Raw genomic sequence first — 19,995 nt, 5'->3', positions numbered from 1 at the left:
GGTGGGTGGGTGGGTGAGACAGCACAGTATGAGCCTGAGTTTGGAAACACCAGGGTAATGCCAAAAGATGACCAAGGGGTGGGAGACTTGAGCATGGGAATCCAGGATTTCTAGATGGTTGTTTACAACTATTACTATTCTTTGTAGACTATTTGAAAAATACTGAGTAGTTTACAGAAAACAATTAAAATCACCTGTAACTCATTATCCAAAGAAGACCACTATTGGGACTTGGGGTCCTAGGGTGGTGCTGTAGGATAAGCAACAGACTGCTAACCAGAAGGTTGACAGTTCAAACCCACCAGTGGCTCCTCAGAAATGTTTTACCAGGTCACTGTGGGTGGGAACAGACTCAATATGCCTTAACAACATCCTTTCCAAAGTTTCCGGTGGTATTTGTGTGCGTGTTATAGACAAGAGTGGGATCTCACCTTTCTTGTCATGTCATCTTTTACACTAAGCAGAGTCCTACAACCTTACCATTTTAGGACACAAGGAGGGAGCTCCAGCCTCCTGCCTGCCTGTCCCTCAGAAGCATCCTCGTTCGGCTGACCTTCTGTTGTTAAATGCTTAGCCTATCTCTACACATGGCATGCCTCCCTCTGTGTGTCTTGGCTATTAGAATCAACTTTTAAATCTGAAATCACCGAGACTCCAGTGGTGTGAATATGTTTGGGATTTCAGAGAGCTGCTTGAACCATACTTCCAAAGCACCACCCAGGAAGGCTGTGCCTATGCATGCCCACCATCAGCTTCTGAGCATTTATTTCCCTATGTTCCTCTCTGGGTTGCTCCCTTGGCTTGCAGGAATGAGGCCCTCACCATGGAGGGAATCGGGTGCATGTAAACCTGGCCGGTTATTGGAAAACGAGTCACTTAGCCAATCTGACGGGCATTCTCCCTTCACTGAGATGCTACCTAAAAATTACTGTTGCTAAACTCTAGTCTCCAGCAGTCCAGCAGCAAGGAGCTGTCCCTGACTTATAGGAAGTGACCCGAGGCTGGCGGTGGGTGGGGGGATTTTACGTTTCCACGCCGGGATCACAAATGTTACCTCCGTTGCTGTCCACAGGGAGCTCTGCACCTTGAGCTGGCAGCTCAGCCTCATTCCTGCGCAGCTCATCCTCTGCACCTCGAGAAGGCCTTTCTCTGTGTTCACCACCGTGTAGTTCCTGCCATCGGCAACAGATGTGTGGTCAGTTCATGGTGGCCTGCAACCGCTCCACAGGACATCAGGCTTTGTCCACAATGGAACCCAGGCCACCGGGAGCACCATGTGGGTGTCCAGGCAGAGGAAAGTATAATGGAAGAAACTTCTCTTCCTGAAGCTCCCCTCTTCTTCATGTCTGGCATGTGGGGAGCTCACCGCCACAGGGTCAGACAAAGCTAAGGCTAAATAAAGACAAGGTGAGCGGATTTCAGAGTAGCGTATTGGTTATGAATTGGGCTGCGAAGCGCAAGGTTGGCAGTTCAAAACTACCAGCCATTCCACGGGAGAAAGGTAGGCTTTCTGCTCCCGTCAAGATTTCCAGCCTCGGAAACCCTATACAGGGTCACTGAGTCGGAACCGACTACATGGCACATAACAACAACAACAACAACAACACGGGTGTTGTGTGAACTGACAAGAAACTACTGCATACCAAGCACCGGCCACCAGCATTACTGCTTCCTCTCGGCTCGCCAAGGGACTTGGTCCTCATTGGACATAAAAGGAAACTGCAGCTATGGGGGGCTGAGTTAGTTACCCTAAACCACCCAGCGCTTCTCCCCAGTCTAAGAGAGGCACGTTCATAAAGAGATTTCTCAATTTTAGTTTTCTCCAGTCATCAAATCTCGAAAACCTTTGCCATTCTTGACTGACACGTGTCTCTATCTACCTTTGCAGATGACAGAAATGAGTTACAAACAAATAAATAGCAAAGAAAACCTTTTCCTCAGAGTTATAAATTCCCAGGTTTTTTTTCGTATGCATTGAAAAATCAAATAAAATTTGTTGTTGTTGTTGTTAAGTGTCATCGAGTCGGTTCTGACTCATAGCGACCCTGTATTGGGTTTCCAAGAAGCAGCTGATGAGCTTGAACCGCCAAACTTGTGGTTCAAATAGATTTTGCAGTCTAGTGCATTAACCCACAGGGCCACACCAGGACTCCAAAATAAAATTGTTGTTGTTGTTGTGAAGTATCGTCAAGTTGGTTCCGTCCCATAGTGACCCTGTATAGGGTTTCCAAGGAGCAGCTGGTGAGCTTGAACCGCTGACCTTGCAGTTCAAACGGCTTTGCAGTCTGGCACATTAACTCACAGCGCCACACCAGGACTCCAAATAAATAAAATTAGGGTGTTATAAATAGCTTTGAAATTTACTTTGAGTATCACTTATGCTTCTTGTATGACTATGAATTCGATGACAACTCATAACTTAGGAAAGTGTTAGCTGCCATCGAGTGGTCACGAAGGAATAAAAGATGGAACCGTTGTGACCCACAGAGATCTCACTACCTGATTTCAGAATCAGATCCCCAGACCTTTCTTCCTAGTTCATCAGTCTGGAAGCTGCCCCAAACCTGTTCAGCTTCACAGCAACATGCAAGCTCCTTCCTAGTGACAATATGGGTGCGCTGGGCAGGAATTGAATCCAGGTTCCCTCATGAAAGGCGAGAATTCTACCACTGAAGCAGAAAAGCTTTTAAAATACAGACTACATAAATGACGGTTTATCTACGTTCTTCCCTTTCCCCTTTCCTTCCTCGATTTGTGGATAAATCTTGACTATTCCTTCAAGCTCACTCCCCTAGCCACTAGTCTCCCTGTCTTTCAAGTTCTGGGCAGAACCACCACCTTGAGCCTGCTCCTTCTTCAAGCTGGTGGTGACTTTAAACAACCCTCCCAGGTCCTAGAAAGAGGCCACTCCCTTCCCTGTCAGTCCCCCTTTCTATGCGGTTTTAGGTCTTCTGTGAGCTGGTAAGACTGGAAAGTTAAAGCGTCAAAGAGAATCAGCATTTTTAAGGTACTTGATTAAAACAACAAGAAAAGATTTGCCATTTATTTGACTATAGCTCATGGCGACCCCACATGTGTTAGAACAGAACTGTGCTACAAAGAGTTCCCAATGGCTGATTTTTCAGAAGTGCTTCCGGGTGAGCTCAACCTCCAACTAGCTTAAATGTTTGTGCCACCCAAGGGGTTTGCTAAGGCCCTCAGTATTGAAAAACTGCTTTTCAGACATACGTGCAAATATGCATGCTCGTGCTCACCAGCAGGTGCCTGAGCAGCCTCCACTGCTACATCACAAAAGGAAACCCTTGCCAAGGTCACAGGTCAAAACCGGCGTCCTGTAGGCTGACTGTGTATTGCTCTGACAGTGTGTTTATTGTCCTCTGTTTAGCTTCAAGGTCCTAACTACACTACTACCGAGACAGTTGTAATTTTTCCATTGATTGATTTGTTAAGAATCCTATAAATAAAAATACAGTAGCTTTTTGGAGTAATGGAGGACAGAGAATCAGAATTGGAGGAGCAAGTGGACCGTCTGGCTAATTGTTTCTTTCCATGAAACCAGAAGAACTGGGTGATGTCTGGCTACCATTACTGAATGATTTGATCAAAGGTTTTATAGAAGAATCTTGGTTGGAAGAGAATTTACAATCTCATAGACTTAAGACTTTCTGGAGTCATGGAGGCTGGAGGAACTTCTAAAACTATCGCCTTGAGGTACTCTTTAAACCTGAAATCAAAAATGTCCCCTGAAACCTTAAAACCCAAAATAGTTTAACTTAACTAGTAATGAATGCCTCCCTTGAGCAGTGTGCTCCTTTAGATCTATCCACGAAGGAGCAAACAGACAACATCAACTTGAAATGTTACACAGGAAAGAGGGGACTCTGTGTTCATGGGAGAGGAACGTTTTGGAAAAGGAGCATGAAAATGATTTCACAATCTGAAGAATCTAATTAGTGTCAGTGAATTGTACATTTAGAAACTGTTGAATTATTGTATGTTCTGGTGTGTATTCTCAACAACAACAAAAAATAAAATGACATCAAACAACATGACAACAGGAAACTTCTAGATCTGGCCCTTCCTGTTGGAAAGTTTATGTGTTTTGGCATTTTGGTGGGGTTTCAATTCATATTATAAGATGTACTGTTGATCAGCTGGAGTCCTGGTATGGTGCTGTGGGTTAATGCGCTGGACTGCAATGTTACTTTGAACCGCAAGGTCCAAGGTTCAAGCTCACCAGCTGCTCCTCAGAAACCCTATACAGGGTCGCTATGAGTCGATACTGACTCGATGACAGTTAACAACAGCAATTGTTCAGTCAGTTTCTACACCCAGGTGACAGTTTTGATTTGAAATACTATTTCTGCCAAATAGAAAATATAATAACTTTACTTTTCTATGTATAGTTTCTTGAGTAAGTAGATATTGATGGAGAACATTAAAGATATTACTCAATTTTATGTTTGTGTACACATATACAGTTACGTTGTTTTTTTGTAAAGGGGCTTCATTTTCATGGTAAAAAATGTGGCCATAGAAGAATTCATACATTTGAGTTATGCTGCTGGGGGAGAATAGTGAAGTTCCATGTACCCAAAGAACCAACAGATCTGTGTTGGAAGAAGTGCAGCCAGAGTGCTCCCTGGAAGCCAGGATGGCCACTCCTCGTCTCTCATACTTGGGACATACTGTCAGGAGGGATCAGTCCCTGGAGAAGGACATCATGTTTGATAAAATGGAGGACTGGAGAAAAAGAGGAAGTCCCCCAATGAAATGAACTGGCACAGTGGGGGCAGCGATGGGCACAGGCGTAGAGATTGTGAGGTTGGTGCAAGACCGGGCAGTGTTTTGTTCCATTATGCAATGGGTTCCTATGAGTTGGTACAGACTTGATGACACCTAACAACAACAAAATTTCCTCGTATCCTGACACTAAAGCATTGTGAGTTTTGGATGCTCTGCCCTAAAGGAGTCTAAAAACTTGGTTAGGGGTGACCGCCCACTTTGCGCTGGAAACCTTTCCTCTGAGATCTGTGGGACATCATTCCAGAAAATAGTCTTCTGTTTCCCCATATTGTCACTCACGTCCTTCTCCATAACCAAGCTGCAAGTAGCTTTCTTTTTAGAACAGCCTCTTTCTGACCCCACAGCCCCTGGCAGGTAGCATCCCTTCTCTGCTTCTCGTAACCATAGGTTGTTGTTGTTGATAAGTGCCACTGAGTCGATTCCAACTTATAGTGACCCTGTATAGGGTTTCCAAGGAGCAGCTGGTGGATTTGAACTGTCAACCTTGTGGTTCGCAGTCCAGTGCTGATCCTACAGCGCCACACCAGGAATATATAGACCTTTCCGAGATTTTCATGAGGGACCTTCAAAAAGTATGTGGAAAACTGGGATTAAAAGATGGTATAATTTTTCCACGAACTGTTTGAAGTCCCTTAGTAAATGCATGGGGACTCAGTTTCCTTTGCCCTACTCTCTTGAATGGATTCCAGTCAGGCTTCCGACCCCACCCACTGAAACACCTCTCCTTAAACTCACAGTGACCTCCACGTTGACAAACTCCATTGTCCCTTCTCACTGAAACCCAAGCAGATTACCTGGACTCCTCTTTCCCATCCCAGAACACCACGGTGTACTCCTGGCCCTGGGACGAGAAGAAAGATGTCTGCTTCCCGCAGGGCAGCAGGTACATGAAGACTGCGAACGTGGGATCCTTCATCTGGCTCACCACGGACAAGGCCAGGGGTCGCTGAGGGAAGAGATGGATGCAGATTCTGAAAACCTGTTGTTGTTGTTGTTATGTACAGTGGAGTCGGTCCCGACTCATAGTGACCCTGCACAGGGTTTCCGAGGCTGTAAATCTTTACGGGAGCAGAAAGCCTCATCTTTCTCCCGCAGAGCAGCTGGTAGTTTCGAACTGCTGACCTTGTGGTTCGCAGCCCGATTCGTAGTCAGTGTCAATTCTACCCATGAACGATGGAGGATGGGAGTAGGGAATTCAGGACTGGGTCACAACAAAAGGCTAGAGAGAAACCCTTTCAGCCACCCAGGCCGTCACTGGTTGTGGCAACTAGAAATCAGTCCCCGCTTCCAATGCCCATGCCCAAGGATACACCATTTGTAAAGGATTTTCTCATTTACTCCCCAAAGCATAAAAGTATTGCTGTTGTGAAGTGCCGACTCATAGCAACCCTGTACAGGATTTTTGAGGAGTGGCTGGTGAGCTTGAACCACCGACCTTGAGGTTCAAACCAACTTTGCAGTCCAGCGGATTAACCCACAACACCACACCGGGACTCCCCTACGTTAAAATAGAACTGTATAATTTGATAAATGAGGTTTACCCTTGAAATGACTGGCCTTTTCCAAAATATTAGCTTTAAAATTGCAGTATAACCCCTGCATCTCACAAGCAAACATTTTCAACCCCAACCCCATTACTTTAAAAAGAGGCACTTATTTCTCTCTGCTCTTACATGAAGACTCTATTGCTTCTAGCTGCAATCTTGTATCCTAAAAGATATAGGCCATGCACTAAGGTTTGCAGATCAGAAAGGACAACTCAGTTTTTTTTTTTTAAAAAAGCTAAAATGAATAGAGAGAAATACTGTTAACTAACTGATGATACATGGAGGGGATTATAATCATTATAATGAAACAAGGTGTAGGATTTGATGAATGTAAAACTGATGATCTGCCCTGTAAACTTTCACTTAATTCATGATAAAAACTTAAAACAAAAACAAAAAAACAACTCTATTGCTATAACAGTGGTTGACAGATTTTGTTTGTGTGATGACAAAAACTAGGGAGGACAAGAGAATTCGTTTTTCCTAAGAGCGGCCGGCACATAAAGGAAACAAGATTGGTTATTTCAGGAGCAGTAAACACCAGTTTCTGGAAGTGGTGAGCAGAGACAGGACCCCACAATTGTTACAGACCCTGAGTGCAGGGTGTTCTGCAGACTAACAGTCTCAACAACAAAGGACAAGGCCCGGGCCCTCCCCGCCATGTTCCTGAGGTACCTTCTCGGGCTTGGTGTCCCAGCACTCCATCATGAGCGCCTGTAGGCGGTGGAACTGGACTTCCTCTGGCTGCCCCAGCACTGGGCGGACACCCTTAGACAGTTTCTTGGCAATCTGAAGCTGGTGGTGGCCCAGCGCAGGCCGCTGTCCTGACAGCAACTCGTAGAGTACCATTCCGTAGGAGAACATGTCTACCTGGGCAGAGAGGCAAGAGAGTCAGGCCCTCTGATAGGCCCGGCAGCTTCTGCCAGCTGGCCCTGAGGTTGAGGGATCAGGGAAACAAAATCAGATAAGAAAACAATGGGTCATAGGGAGACTATTATCAATCCATCTATCCATTTCCAACTATCCAATAAACTGACTGGCCTCCTATCCATCTATCCATTTAATCATACATCTACTCATCTCTCCTTTCCATCATCCATCCATCCATCCATCTAACCACTTAGTCATAATCTCTCCTTCCCATCCACCCATCCATCCATCCATCCATCCATCCATCCATCCATCCATCCATCTACTTAGTCATAATCTCTCCTTCCCATCTACCCATCCATTCATCCATCCACCCATCCTTCCATCCATCCATCCACCCATCCATCCTCCCACCCACCCACCCTTCCATCCATCTGTCCTTCCTTCCCATCCATCCATTCACCCATCCATCCATCCATCCATCCATCTACTTAGTCATACATCTCTCCTTCCCATCTATCCACCCATCCATCCATCCATCCATCCATCCATCCATCCACCCATCCATCCATCCATCCATCCATCCATCCACCCATCCATCCATCCATCCATCCATCCATCCATCCATCCATCCATCCGATAAATGTCTTGGCTGTCTCTGGTACTGGATCCAACTGGTACTTGGCAGTCAGTGCCTTTGACCCAAGAATCTTTACCAATCTGATTTTGTCTGCTCCTCACAACACCCTCTGCCAGCCTGGTCTATGTCCTCATTTGACACCTTGAAATGGTAGAGTTGGGACTCCAATCCAGACCCACTTATATCTTGGACTCTTTGTCCACTCTGTTTTGAGCCTCCACAATGGCAATGAATTAAGAACTGAGAATCCTGAGGTGAAGTCAGACCCAATCTCCTGTGTCCACTCCTGCTGGAGCCAAAGCCACCCTCACATAGGTAGGGACCACTGAGCTTAGAAACTGGCTGCCTGGCCTGCCTCAGACAGGACATGGGTTCCCGCGTGGTGGGGCTGAGCTGGAGAAGGCAAAGCCAGGCTGGGGCAGGTACCTTCTCATCGTACACGATGCGAGGTCTGACCTCCGGGGCCTGGTAGCCTGGCGTGCCTTCCACACCCAGGGCACCTTCATGGAATGATTGCCGGGAGATGCCGTAGTCAGACAACTTGATGTTGATGTGGTCTTTGATGTCCAGGGACCAGACCAGGATGTTGTCTGACTTCAGGTCGCAGAAGATGATGTTTTTCTTGTGCAGGTAGGCCAGGCCAGAGGCAATCTGGTAGGCTATTTTTTGGGTGAGCATGTGTCCCAGGGGCATAAAGGAAGAATCTGGGGGGAAAAGAAAAAAGCATCAAGCTATCATCATAGCATCTTTGTATTGTACGACACACTGTTGTCATTTTCTACGCTGGGTGCCCAAAGGGAGAGAAAATAATCTCCAGTGTGATGCTATTGAGGATAAACAAGAAGTTATAGTCTCAGAAACTGAAATCGCTGGTGTTTTACTAAAACAGTGGAGATTCAAAACTTCTGGTGTCCACTTCAGGCTAAGGTTTCTACTCTCATTAGGTAAATTGCAGGTATAAGAACTCCATCTCAAAACACACTTCCGCTTGATCAAGACAACAATGATTGGTTTTCATAGTATTTCTTTTTCTCCTCTCATCAAAAGACAGATACCTCTCTCCCTGCTAGCTCTTGGGAGTTTAGTCTCCATTTTTTCAATTATTTAAAAATCTAGGTAAAATTAAAATATGCTAAAACTGACCCTGGAACCTCAGAGTTTAAACACTGGCCACCGTGTAAGGTCAGTTGTGGTGGCTGGTTACTTACTCTTAGCAACCTTGTACATAGAAGAAAGAAATGTTGCCTGGTCCCGTCATCAGTTAGGGATAGGACTGTGGTTATCCACAGAATTTTCACTGGCTGATTTTCAGTAATGGATTGCCAGTCGTCTTTGTCTGGAAACTCCACTGAAACGTGTTCAGCATCATAGCACTAATCAAGTCTCCACTGACAGGTAGTGGTTGATGAGGAATTGAAACCGGGTTTCCCACATGGAAGGCACAAATTTTACCAAGGAAGCCCCCACTGCCTCACGTCGTCGTACAGTTAAAGGGGCAATTTAAAGCCGGTGCATTCACAGGTGCCAGGGGGTTTGGATATCCTGGGACTGCCCTCCCTCTCATTGACGCAGCTTCCTGAGTTACGGCAGAGGGCCAGGAGTGGGAATCTGGTTTGGCTGACTCCTCTGGCCAATGGAGGGAGCGTTTTGACCTGGCTAGGCACCTTTCTTCACACAGGGGGCTGGGCTTGTCCAGGCCTTGCTGAGATCTGTGGCGCTGGAACACCTGGGTCAGGGAGAGTGCACCGTGTCCCCAGCTGCCCACCGCAGCCTCCTCCGCCAGGCTCTCTGGCCTCACTGCGTCTCAGTCACCTGGGTGGGGCGTGGACCTGCGGGACCGTCTCCGAGGCCGGTACCTTTGGCGTTCTCGGACAGGACGGTGTTGAGGCTGCCCAGCGGGGCGAGCTCCAGTGCGAAGCTGAGTGGGTGGATGCTGATGCCTATGAGCGAGACGATGCAGGGATGCTGCAGGGCGTGCAGCATGCTGGCCTCCTGCCGGAACTCGGAGAAGTTCTTCATGGCGTCCATGGCACGGAGGTGCTGCAGCATGGTGTCTGCCGGGATGACAGGGACAGGCACGTCTGTGATGGGTGGGGGCCTGGAAACCCTCCCCTACCAAAGGCCACATGGAGGGGTCGCCCCTACACTCAGGGTACCTCACCTGGATTCTAATGTAAGGTAGTCACGGGGAAGGCGGGGAGGGGGGAGTGTTCGGAATTTCCAGTGTGATTGCCCAGAACTTGTCTCCAAACAATGGCATTCCGGCTGAGTTGTTACTTAATGAGATATCATGGCCACCTCCTCGGGTGCTCAAGGTGGGTCCTCAGCACCCGCTATACATTGACTTGTGTCTCCCCCAGTATAGATGTTGAAGTCCTCACCCTTGCAATAGTGAAAGTGACATTGTTTGGGGGGGGGGGGAGTCTTTCTTTGCAAACGTCTGTCGGTTAAATGAAGGAGATCCAGGGTGAGTCTCTTCAGAGTAACATCTCACAAGGGGGCAGACATGCAAACACAGGGAAGATGGTCTGCGAGGATCTGTCCATAAGCCAATGGCTTTCAAGAAATGCCAAACAAAACAGAGCAAGAACTGCCTAGAGTTACCGAATCTGGAAGAGAACAGGTAGGATTTTCTCCCTTAGAGTCTTTGGAGACACCTACCACTTTTACCACAGACAGGGTTTGGGCATCAAAGAATCACAGGAAGTGGAGGTAGAAACATGATTAGCAGACAGACCCTCATGGGCAAGCTGAGCTCTTCAATATGGGCACATATTGATGTTTACCTGGGGGCGGGCAGGGGAGGGGCTGGTAATCTTTCATATTGGCAGTTCACTTGTTTTTATAGGCTTTGGGCTGCCTATGTGGGACAATATATTGAGAGAGTCAGTCAACAGTATTAGACCGCTTTTTATACTGAAGATAAACTCAAGTTTGATTTAAAGTATTTTATAAATGCACCATGAGTTGGTTGTGATGTCTGAAGCTGCTTTCATATATTAAAGCAGAGAGCTGTATCGTATTGGGGATGGGCGCGGGGAGATGTTTCCTACGAGGAGACGCTGAAAATGAATCCAATTCAGTTACAATCCAGGTAACAGAGAGTAGCCAAGAAGCTGCCACCTCAGGCCTCATGTCCTGAAAGCCTCTAACAAGGGTCCTGCCCTTCACAATGCCCCCTGCTCACCTGGACTTCACTCTCGAGGCCTCCACCCTGCCCATGCCAGCCATGGGCATTACAACTGTTTTTTTTTTCTGCCTCCCAGAGTCTCCCAAAACAGCCAGCACCCTCTCATTGCTAAATGCCATCGAGTCAGTTTTGACTCATAATGACCCTGTACAAAGCTTTCGAGGAACAGCTGGTGTGTTTGAACTAGCGAACTTGTGGTTCTAAGTGATTATCCTACAGCGCCACACCAGGCGTCCTGGTTCTGCTGCATGACTTGCCACCTCAGGTGGATGAGAAAAGTCTGTGGGTTTCAAGCCTGAATGGTCACTTCCTCCCAATGCCTCTGAGACTCCCCCATCCCCTGACACTGGGGTCACCAGGCAGCGGTGTGGCCAAGCCTGTCCTTCCCTCATAGTTAGCCTCTAATACAGGCGGTCCTTGACTTGGAGGCTAAAAGCAGGAGAAACCTTGCTGATTAAAGACACATGGCTCTTCCTCACGCAGGGTCCCTCGCCACAGCCTTAGCCCCAAGCTCAGCCCAGCGACAAACTCACTGTCGCTTTATCTTCCAGCACTGACAGCCTGCCACCGAAGTTCTGTGGTAGCAGTTTCCTCACACTGTACAAGTGGGAGCCACACTCCAGATGTAAAAATTCTAGACTCTGATATGGGTTATTTGGGGGGAACATCCAGGTAGCTCCTTGTCTCACATGGTAACTGACTCACGGCAACCCCATGTCTGTCGGAGAATTGTGCTCCATGGAGTTTTCAGTGGTGGATTTTTTGGAAATAGATCATCAAGGCTTTCTTCTGAGACACCTCTGGGTAGACCCAAACCTCCAACCTTTCAGTTGACAGTTCAGTATGTCAGCCATTTCTACCACACAGGGACAACCTCATAACAAAATGAATTTCAAAGGCAGGATCATCCACTGAGATGAATCTGTCTGTATTTTCCAGTTTTCAAGACAGGTAAGGGAAGAAAAGAGTGTTGTCTGTTTTTGTAATAGACCAAGCTCAGGCTAAGCGGTCTCAGAGTGTCCGTGGGCATGTGGGTGGGCGGTGGGCTTGTCAGCAGAGCCAATATGAAGCCCTGGGCCTGCTGCCCCTAAGAGTCCAACAATAAAGGAATAGGACTGGCCTGCCAGGTGGTGGTGGTGGGATGGAATTCAGGGGGAGGTTCAGCAGTTCTAAAGCCAAGGACAGAATGCGGACAACGGAACCATTGCTCAGACAAATGTAACATGAAAAATAAGAAGCCAAAGATAAAACAGACATTCCCCTCCCTGCACTGATCTCTGGAGCTGAAGGCCATTGAGTGTGACGGGAAGAAACATGAGTGACAAGACAAAGGCACGATCAGTAGTAAGAGTCAAGTGCTGCGCATGCCATCAAGTCGCTTCCGACTCACAGTGACCCTATAGAGGCTTCCCGAGACCGTGACTCTGTATGGGACCAGAAAGCCTCATCTTTTTCTTTAGGAGTGGCTGGAGGGTTTGAACTGCTGACCTTGTGGTTAGCAGCCCGATGTATAACCCACTATGCTACCAGGGCTCCTGAAAAAGCAAATAAGAGACAGCAAATCTGCAATAAGCATGACCAGATTGTTGACCAGTACACAGAAAGAGCTCTCAACTCCACACAGGGTAGCTCCCCAACAGAAAAAGTTCAAAGTGTAAACGACCAATGGCAAGAAGAATCGTGGCAGTGACTCCGAGGGAACTTGCAAGACACGCACCGTAGCAGCAATGACCAACAACAGCAATGAAAGGTGAGGAAGAGATGTGCAAAGCCTTCATGTGACCTCAAGCCAGGTCAACAGTCACAGTGGCAAATCCCGATGCCAGTGTGATGTGGTGACCAAGGCTCTGTGCTCGTCCTCCCCAAGTCTAATTTTATAGTAACTGTCCGTTGCTGTCAAGTTGATTTGGACTCGTGGCAACCCCATGTGTGTCATAGAACTGAATTCCTAGGGTTTCTAATGGCTGTGATTTATTGCAAGTACATTACTAGGCCTTAGTTTTCTGAGGTGCCTTTGGGTGAGTTTGAACCACAAACCTTCTGGTTAGTAGCTATGATGATTCATGTTATGTCCTGGTGTGGTACCGTAGGATAAGCGCTGGACTGCAAGATCAGTTTGACTTGCAAGATCGGTGGTTCAAACTCACCAGCTGCTCCTTGGAAACCCTATACAGGATTGCTATGAATGTATTGACTCGACAGCACTTATAATTTTAGGAAACCATTTGGCTAGGTTAGAACTCTCAGTGACTTGGCAAACTGGGATTAACCACTCTTCCATACCATCTTCCATGCTGTGATCTGGTGTGATCAGTGAACCTGTGGGAAGGGGACTGTGGCCTACCTCAAGTGGATAAGTGGATGTTCTGGTAAAGCTTACTCTTTCCTGACCCTGCCCTTTGCTTGTCAGCTGACTTCCAGTTCTTAAGCCTGCAGAAGTCTTCACCTGCCATCTGACCTGCAGATTTGGAATTCGTCAGTTCCTAAGCCTGGTGAGCCAGTAGAGGCCTCCAGCCTGTCTCCTGATCTGCCAATTTTGGGTATGTCAGCCTGGCAACCATATGAGCCGGCCAAGGTTTTCCACCTGCTCCTTGCCCACCAATTTGGGACTTGCCAGACTGTTGCAGACTGTGTAAAGCTGGTCAGAAGTTCGAGGCCCTCTGGGCCCAAGTGTTGCAGACAATGCAGGCCACAGGCTCTGAGGAACAGATTCTGGCCACCGGGCAGTCATAGCAAATTGTTTTTCATCTTAGTGTTCAGTTATGTTTTTTATTTAATTCCAAACATGAGCCCTTAATATCCACAGATAAATGTAATATTTTCCTAAAACCGAGACTGTAAAGGTTTCAAGGTTAAGCCTTTCTCCAAAGGATTAACTAAAAATAGCTTAGCTACTTCCCGGTTCTTTGTTCTATAGACAAAAGGACATCCTCCCTCAACCTCTCCCAGGTGCAGGCTATTCAGCCAAAGTTCCTGAAAACCTGGCTCAGGAAGCCAAAACAGCGGGACTCCTCCCACCTTCCCTCTCACCTTCTCCCAACTGAGCTCAGGGGCTATAGATATGTTAATTGAGCCTGAGAAACCAAGTTGCGGGCCTGGGATTTGAACCAGCAAAGCACGATGTAAAGTTGCCTGAATGTCTGGAGAATTACATATGCTAGCTGTATCCTGTCTTAGTCCCTCCCAGCTTGATGTGAAGCTCCTCCCCTAAATAAAACAGAGATGCAGGCCAGCCCAGGTGTGCATTACAGGCAGGCAGTGAAAGTGTGCACTACGGCTAGCAGGCCATGCATAAAGGCTTGCAGGCTGGGCATTACAGCTGGCTAGGTGTGCCTTACAGATTAGAGGGCAGTGAGTTGCTGCCTGCAGAGGCCACGATGTCTGTAGTCCCAAGTCTGCCCACCAGTGATGCATCCACCCTGGTTTTGGGGTGTCTCTTTGTCTCCCTCTTTCTGTCTTTCTGTTTATTCTTTTGCTATCCCTATCGCCGCTGGATATCCCCTCCTCATGAACCAAACACTCGTGAACAACACAATTATGTCGAGGCCAGTCCCCGACACCAGACTCGACAATTGTCTGAATCATTTTCTTGAAGCAAATCTCTCCCTCCATCCTGGTGTGGCACTGTAGGTTATTGCGCTGGACTGCAAGGTTAGTTTGAACCACAAGATCGGTGGTTCAAGCTCACCAGCCGCTCCTCAGAAACACTTTACAGGGTCACTATGGGTCAGAACTGACTCGAAGGCACTTAACAAAAACAACAATTAATATATAGTTCTTAACTATATTAAAAACAGTATTTTTTATGTAACCCACTTCACTGGTTTTGCCACTATAGAGAACCCAGACTAAGACAGTATCCAAGAACTTTAACTCTGCTGTAAAGGCAAAAACCCATTTACTCCAGTATAATCATGAGAAAAACATTAGACAAATCCTAACTGATGACCAACCAAATCAAACCCATTACCACTGATTTGGATTCTGACTCAGAGCGACCCTACAGACAGAGAAGAATTGCGCCTGAGGGTTTTCGAGACTGCAAGTCTTTATGGGAGCAGATACCGTCATCTTTCTCCCATGGAGGGGCTGGTGGGTTTGAGCTGCCGACTTTGTGGTTAGCAGTCCAGTGCATATATGCATAGCATCACCAGAAAGGTCATCAAAATCTGTGCCAGTATGAGGAACTGTCTCAGCGAAAAGGAATCTAACAAGACATGATGACTAAACCTATATAATGTGGTGTCCTTGCTAGTATCTTAGAACAGGACAAGGAGATGTGGGCAAAGCTACTGAGACCTGTATAGAATATGGACTTCAGATATTAATAATGTACCAACATGCATTCATTAACTGTGAACAAACATACCACACTGCTGCAGGATAGGAGTCCTGGGCTGACACTGTAGGATAAGTCAGCAGTTCAAACCTACCAGTGGCTCCTTGGAAACCCTACGCAGGGTCGCTACAAGTTGGAACCGAGTCGCCGGTACTTAACAATAAAAATGCAAGATAGGCCGACAACAGGAGAAACTGGGTGTGTGGTAGGTGGGAGTCCTTGGTACTATCTTCACAATGAAGTGTTTTAGAAATAAGAACAAGTTTATTTAAAGAACAAAATGAACACGGCATATGGATATTACCCAATCACTCACACAGCACTGGACATCAAGATCTTGACATGTTGTTTTTGACAATAAAATATCATTTGGCAACTAGCTTAGTTTCATCCACTGTTGTTATTTTTAGCTTATTAACGCACGTAGGTCTGGCCCAATCCTGTTTACTGCTGTGTGCACTGTTGTTGTTAAGTGCCATCGAGTCGGTTCTGACCTATAGCGACCCTGTACAGGGTTTCCGAGGGTGTAAATCTTTACGGGAGCTGAGAGCCTCATCTTTCTCCCGCGAGCGGCTGGTAGTTTCGAACCGCTGACCTTAAGGTTCGCAGCCCGATTTGTAACCACTACGCTACCAGAGGATGTGCATATACTGCCATAAAATTCCCATTTCCACGCTTGTGGATTTCTAGGGTGTTTTCTGAGCTTACAGACCATGGGACCTGCTTGTCCCATGTCCCTGAGCACACACGCTGATCATACCAGGAGCACACTCCGAAGTGGGGCAGCTGGGCCCGCACATTTTCATTCTACCAGATGTTGCCAAAAAAAAACAACAACAACCCACTGACCCAAAGTGTTGGTGCTGTTTCCACTTCCTGAGCAGTCTCAGGATGTCTTTTTCCAGTTGGGCAGTGTCAAGTAGCTCCTCACTGTGGTCCCAACACTTGCTTTTCTGATCACTAGTGAAGGCTGGTATATTTCCACTGTTTGCTGGCCGCGTGCATTTCCTATTTCTTGATTATACATTTTCTTACCTTTACCCTAACCTTTAAACAGCTCTGTGTGCTTTCAATAGGTTTGTAAGAGTCATTTTTAAAAGAAAATGTCTCTTAATCTTACATGTAGCAAATCCCGCCTCCTAATCTGTTATCTCGAATGATGCGTGGGGCTGTGTATACCGAGGCCACATCCGTGCGGGTGGGTGGTGGGGAGAATTTCCCATTCATCTGGAGTGCCCACCTTCCTTCTCTGAGTGCAGTATCGCAGGGTGAGAGCCCACCCGACGTCAGACTGCTGCCCATCACACACTAGACCTGTGGCAGGCCCGGAATGGCTAGAAATGTTACGAATGGTCTCTATTATGGGAGGCTTGATTCCAGACAGGTGGGACCTTCTAAGCTGGCTCACAGTGGGGCTGCTGCTGGACCCATCCTTCTCCCCTCCTGCCCTGGGGTTTGAGTGGCCTGGGGCCTCCTGAAAGTGGTATGAGGTTTGGACCAATGGGGCAATGACTGTGGACAGGGACCACGTTACCTGCTGGGGCGCTGGTGAATTTCTTGATTTGGAACCTCTTCACAGCCACCGGCTGGCCCTGGTAGCGAGCCCGGTAGATGACCGTACCGCTTCCCCCTTGGCCCAGGATGCTGCTCTCATCCGCACTGTGTTCCAGCATGCTGTTATCCAGGAAGAGCCTGCCCCAGAGGAGGTAACATTGCTGGAGCAGGGCAGAGGTCAGAGTCTTACAGCTGAGATGCCAAGGACTATAGGGAGGTCTGCCTGCGGGTATGGCTAAGGAGACATAGCTTTAACTGAGTGAGACTTTGGTCCTGCCCTGTAAGCTGCTAACTAAGAAACCCCCTAACTGTGGGTGTGTCGTCTGAGTTCGGTGTCTGAGTTCGGTGTGACCGCTGCAATGAATGATCGAACCCGACTGAGAAGTCTGGGTTGTGTCCTTATTTTATAACTCTAAGTCTATTTTCTTGGGATTGAGTGAGCAATTGGGAAAAATGGGAATAGAAATATTCTTCCAAAGACTAAAAAAAGCTTTTTTCTTTGAAAAAACCAGACATCACTTTCTTTTGAATGAGAAAATAACAGGTCTTTACAGCTCCAATGATGTTGGGCACCACCGGTGACAAATGATCCAGGGGGCCCAAATTATATATTCAGGTTTCTATCAACTAGACAAGACGCCACCTTGTACCAAAACTTTGGGTTTAGTGGCCATTTCCTGTTTAGATGGGAACCCCAGACACTTCCTAGTTTGTCCAGTTTTCTCTTCCCAGTTATGATCTTAGGTGGAATTGACGTCTTGTTTTTTAAGTTTTTATTGTGATAGGTTACATGGGAGAATATCAGGTTTATATTCCCTCTGCTTTTGGAACCAACTTTTATAGGAGACAATATTTCGGGGGTATGGTGCTATAGGGTAAGCCCTGTCCTGCTAATCACAGTGATTCAAACCCATCAGCTACTCTTTGGAAACCCTGTACAAGGTCCCTGTGAGTTGGAACTGACTCTATAGCACTTAACAACAAGAATAAATGCTTAGTCTGAGGGCACGAGTTAGGGGTCAGCATCTGACCAAGTTGTTGGTTTGGACCCTTCCCCTGATGGAATGGCTGAGGAGCTGGAGTCAGCTTACCTTCTGTTGTCTGAGTTGGCAGAAATGTAGGATCAGAAGGAGGGCCAGCTCAGCAGAGGGGAGCTTTAGCTAATTTGAGGGGTCCCAGTGCAGTCAAGGCATCAAACACTAAACAGTGATATGACCTGTTTCCCTTCAGACAGCCCAGGATGGGCTGCAAGGCCGTGGAGTGTGGCCCCGTGGTCGTGTGTCTGCCAGGGGTTCACATGGAGAACCTTGGTCTGCACCTGCGTTCTGCAAGGGAAGCAGAGAAACCAGAGCCTACCTGGCTGGGAAGTCAGTCATGAACAGCTCTGGCACCAACTCCTGCAGGGGCACGCGGAGGTCCGGGTGTCTGGGGCAAGAGATGAAGTCCTGCTCAATGGCGGTCAGCACGCAGTCTTCCATGTTGAAGTACTGCACATCCTCTGCTTTCTCACTACCATCAGCGCGCTGGGCCCAGGACACCTCGCACACCGGGCAGGGCACATACTGTTCCATAAGAGGGGTCCCATCACTCTCTGTGGCTGTCAGAGCTGGTGGGGACAGAGCAGATGTTCACACTGGTGCTGGTGATGTGATCGAGCCCCCTAGCAAGCAACCGAGGAAGGCAATGCTCTCTCTCCAGCAGCTGCTGGGGGGCCACGGGTAGGTGGGGAGTCAGAAAGGGGCCCCCATAGCTCACGCACTGAACTGTGTCATCTGAGGGGCCTTTCAGTCAGTACCCAAAAACCCCAGGTGCCCCCCTGTAATAAAACAAGCCTTGGTCTTCCCGAGAACAGCTCCAGATCCCACAGCCTACCCTACTGCTGTCCGTACATAAGGAACTCTGGTACCATGAATTTACTTGATATGGATTGTCTACCGAAGTTATGTTGTTGTTGTTAAGTGCTGTTGACTCGGTTTCAACTCATAGCAACCCTGTATAGGGTTTCCAAGGAGCAGCTGGTACGTTGGAACCGCCAACCTTGTCCTTGGCAGTCTAGTGCTTATCCTACAGAGCCACATTGTTGTTGCTGTTGTTAAGTGCCATTGAGTCGATTCCAACCCATAGTGACCCTGTATAGTGTTTCCAAGGAGCAGCTGGTGAGCTTGAACCGCCGACCTTGCAGTTCAAATGGCTTTGCAGTCTGGCGCGTTAACCCACAGAGCCACACCAGGACTCCACAGCGCCACATTAGGACTCTTAACTCTCACCAAATGATTGGGTTGTTGTTGTTAAGTGCTGATTCATAGCAACCCTGTATAGGGTTTCCAAGGAGCAGCTGGTGAGCTTGAATCTCCGGCCTTATAGTTCAAACCAACTTTGCAGTTCAGCGCATTAACCCACAGCATCACACCAGGATGCCAATGATTGGGTGGGGCCATGCAAATAGGGTGTACAGGAATCTAACACTGGGACTGGTTAGCTTTGCCATCCTGCTGAGTTTAAAAAGAGCCATCTCAGGAGTGGGCCAGACGATCCTAGGACCATCACGAATGAACCATTAGGGAAGAGCATGAGATTCCCCACCTGGAAAAGTGGTAGCATGGAGAGACAGGCAGCTGTGTGCTTCCTGGTCCATGGGCCAAGTAGAGCTGAGTGACGATGGTAAGAGGTGGGCTTGGCACTTACGGACTGGCTAAGGGAGCTTCGTGAGTCTCGCCCAAGCAGGTCAAGGGCCATGTGGCTAAGAGGCCAAAGACAAGGGAGACGGGTCTGCAGCTCAGCAGAGAAGAGGCTCCCGACTGGAGCACTACTGAGTCCCGAGTTGTTCCTGATCCTGATTTGTACCCCTAATAAATCCCATAATTGTGAGTATTGTCTCTGAGTTCTGTGTGGCTCCGGCAATGGTTTATCGAACCCAGATATGAAGCAGAGAGTGCTAATGAAGGGCAGCTTGGTGTCAAAATAGGGTCCTGGTTAATGCACGGTACTGCAAGGTCGACGGTTCAAGCTCACCAGCCGCTCCTGGGAACCCTATACAGGGCCGCTATGG

At 47.7% G+C, this 19,995-nt stretch overlaps 1 protein-coding gene across 1 annotated transcript in view; it reads right to left on the bottom strand.

Moving 5' to 3' along the window:
• LRRK1 (leucine-rich repeat kinase 1) overlaps nt 1-19,995 on the bottom strand; it is a 216,881-nt gene that overhangs the window by 7,296 nt on the left and 189,590 nt on the right. Inside the window, exons 23-29 of the mRNA XM_006872156.1 lie at nt 18,303-18,552; nt 16,927-17,084; nt 9,720-9,917; nt 8,290-8,567; nt 7,029-7,223; nt 5,601-5,752; nt 1,055-1,172 (exon numbers count right to left, since the gene is read on the bottom strand). Of these exons, the coding sequence (XP_006872218.1) occupies nt 1,055-1,172; nt 5,601-5,752; nt 7,029-7,223; nt 8,290-8,567; nt 9,720-9,917; nt 16,927-17,084; nt 18,303-18,552 (1,349 nt within the window). The remainder of the gene's footprint in view (nt 1-1,054; nt 1,173-5,600; nt 5,753-7,028; nt 7,224-8,289; nt 8,568-9,719; nt 9,918-16,926; nt 17,085-18,302; nt 18,553-19,995) is intronic.

Source organism: Chrysochloris asiatica, unplaced genomic scaffold (assembly GCF_000296735.1).
Source record: "Chrysochloris asiatica unplaced genomic scaffold, ChrAsi1.0 scaffold00184, whole genome shotgun sequence".
NCBI classification, from domain to species: Eukaryota; Metazoa; Chordata; class Mammalia; order Afrosoricida; family Chrysochloridae; genus Chrysochloris; species Chrysochloris asiatica.
The sequence above is the reverse complement of the archived record's forward strand: the minus strand, read 5'-3'. Positions and strand labels throughout refer to the sequence as shown.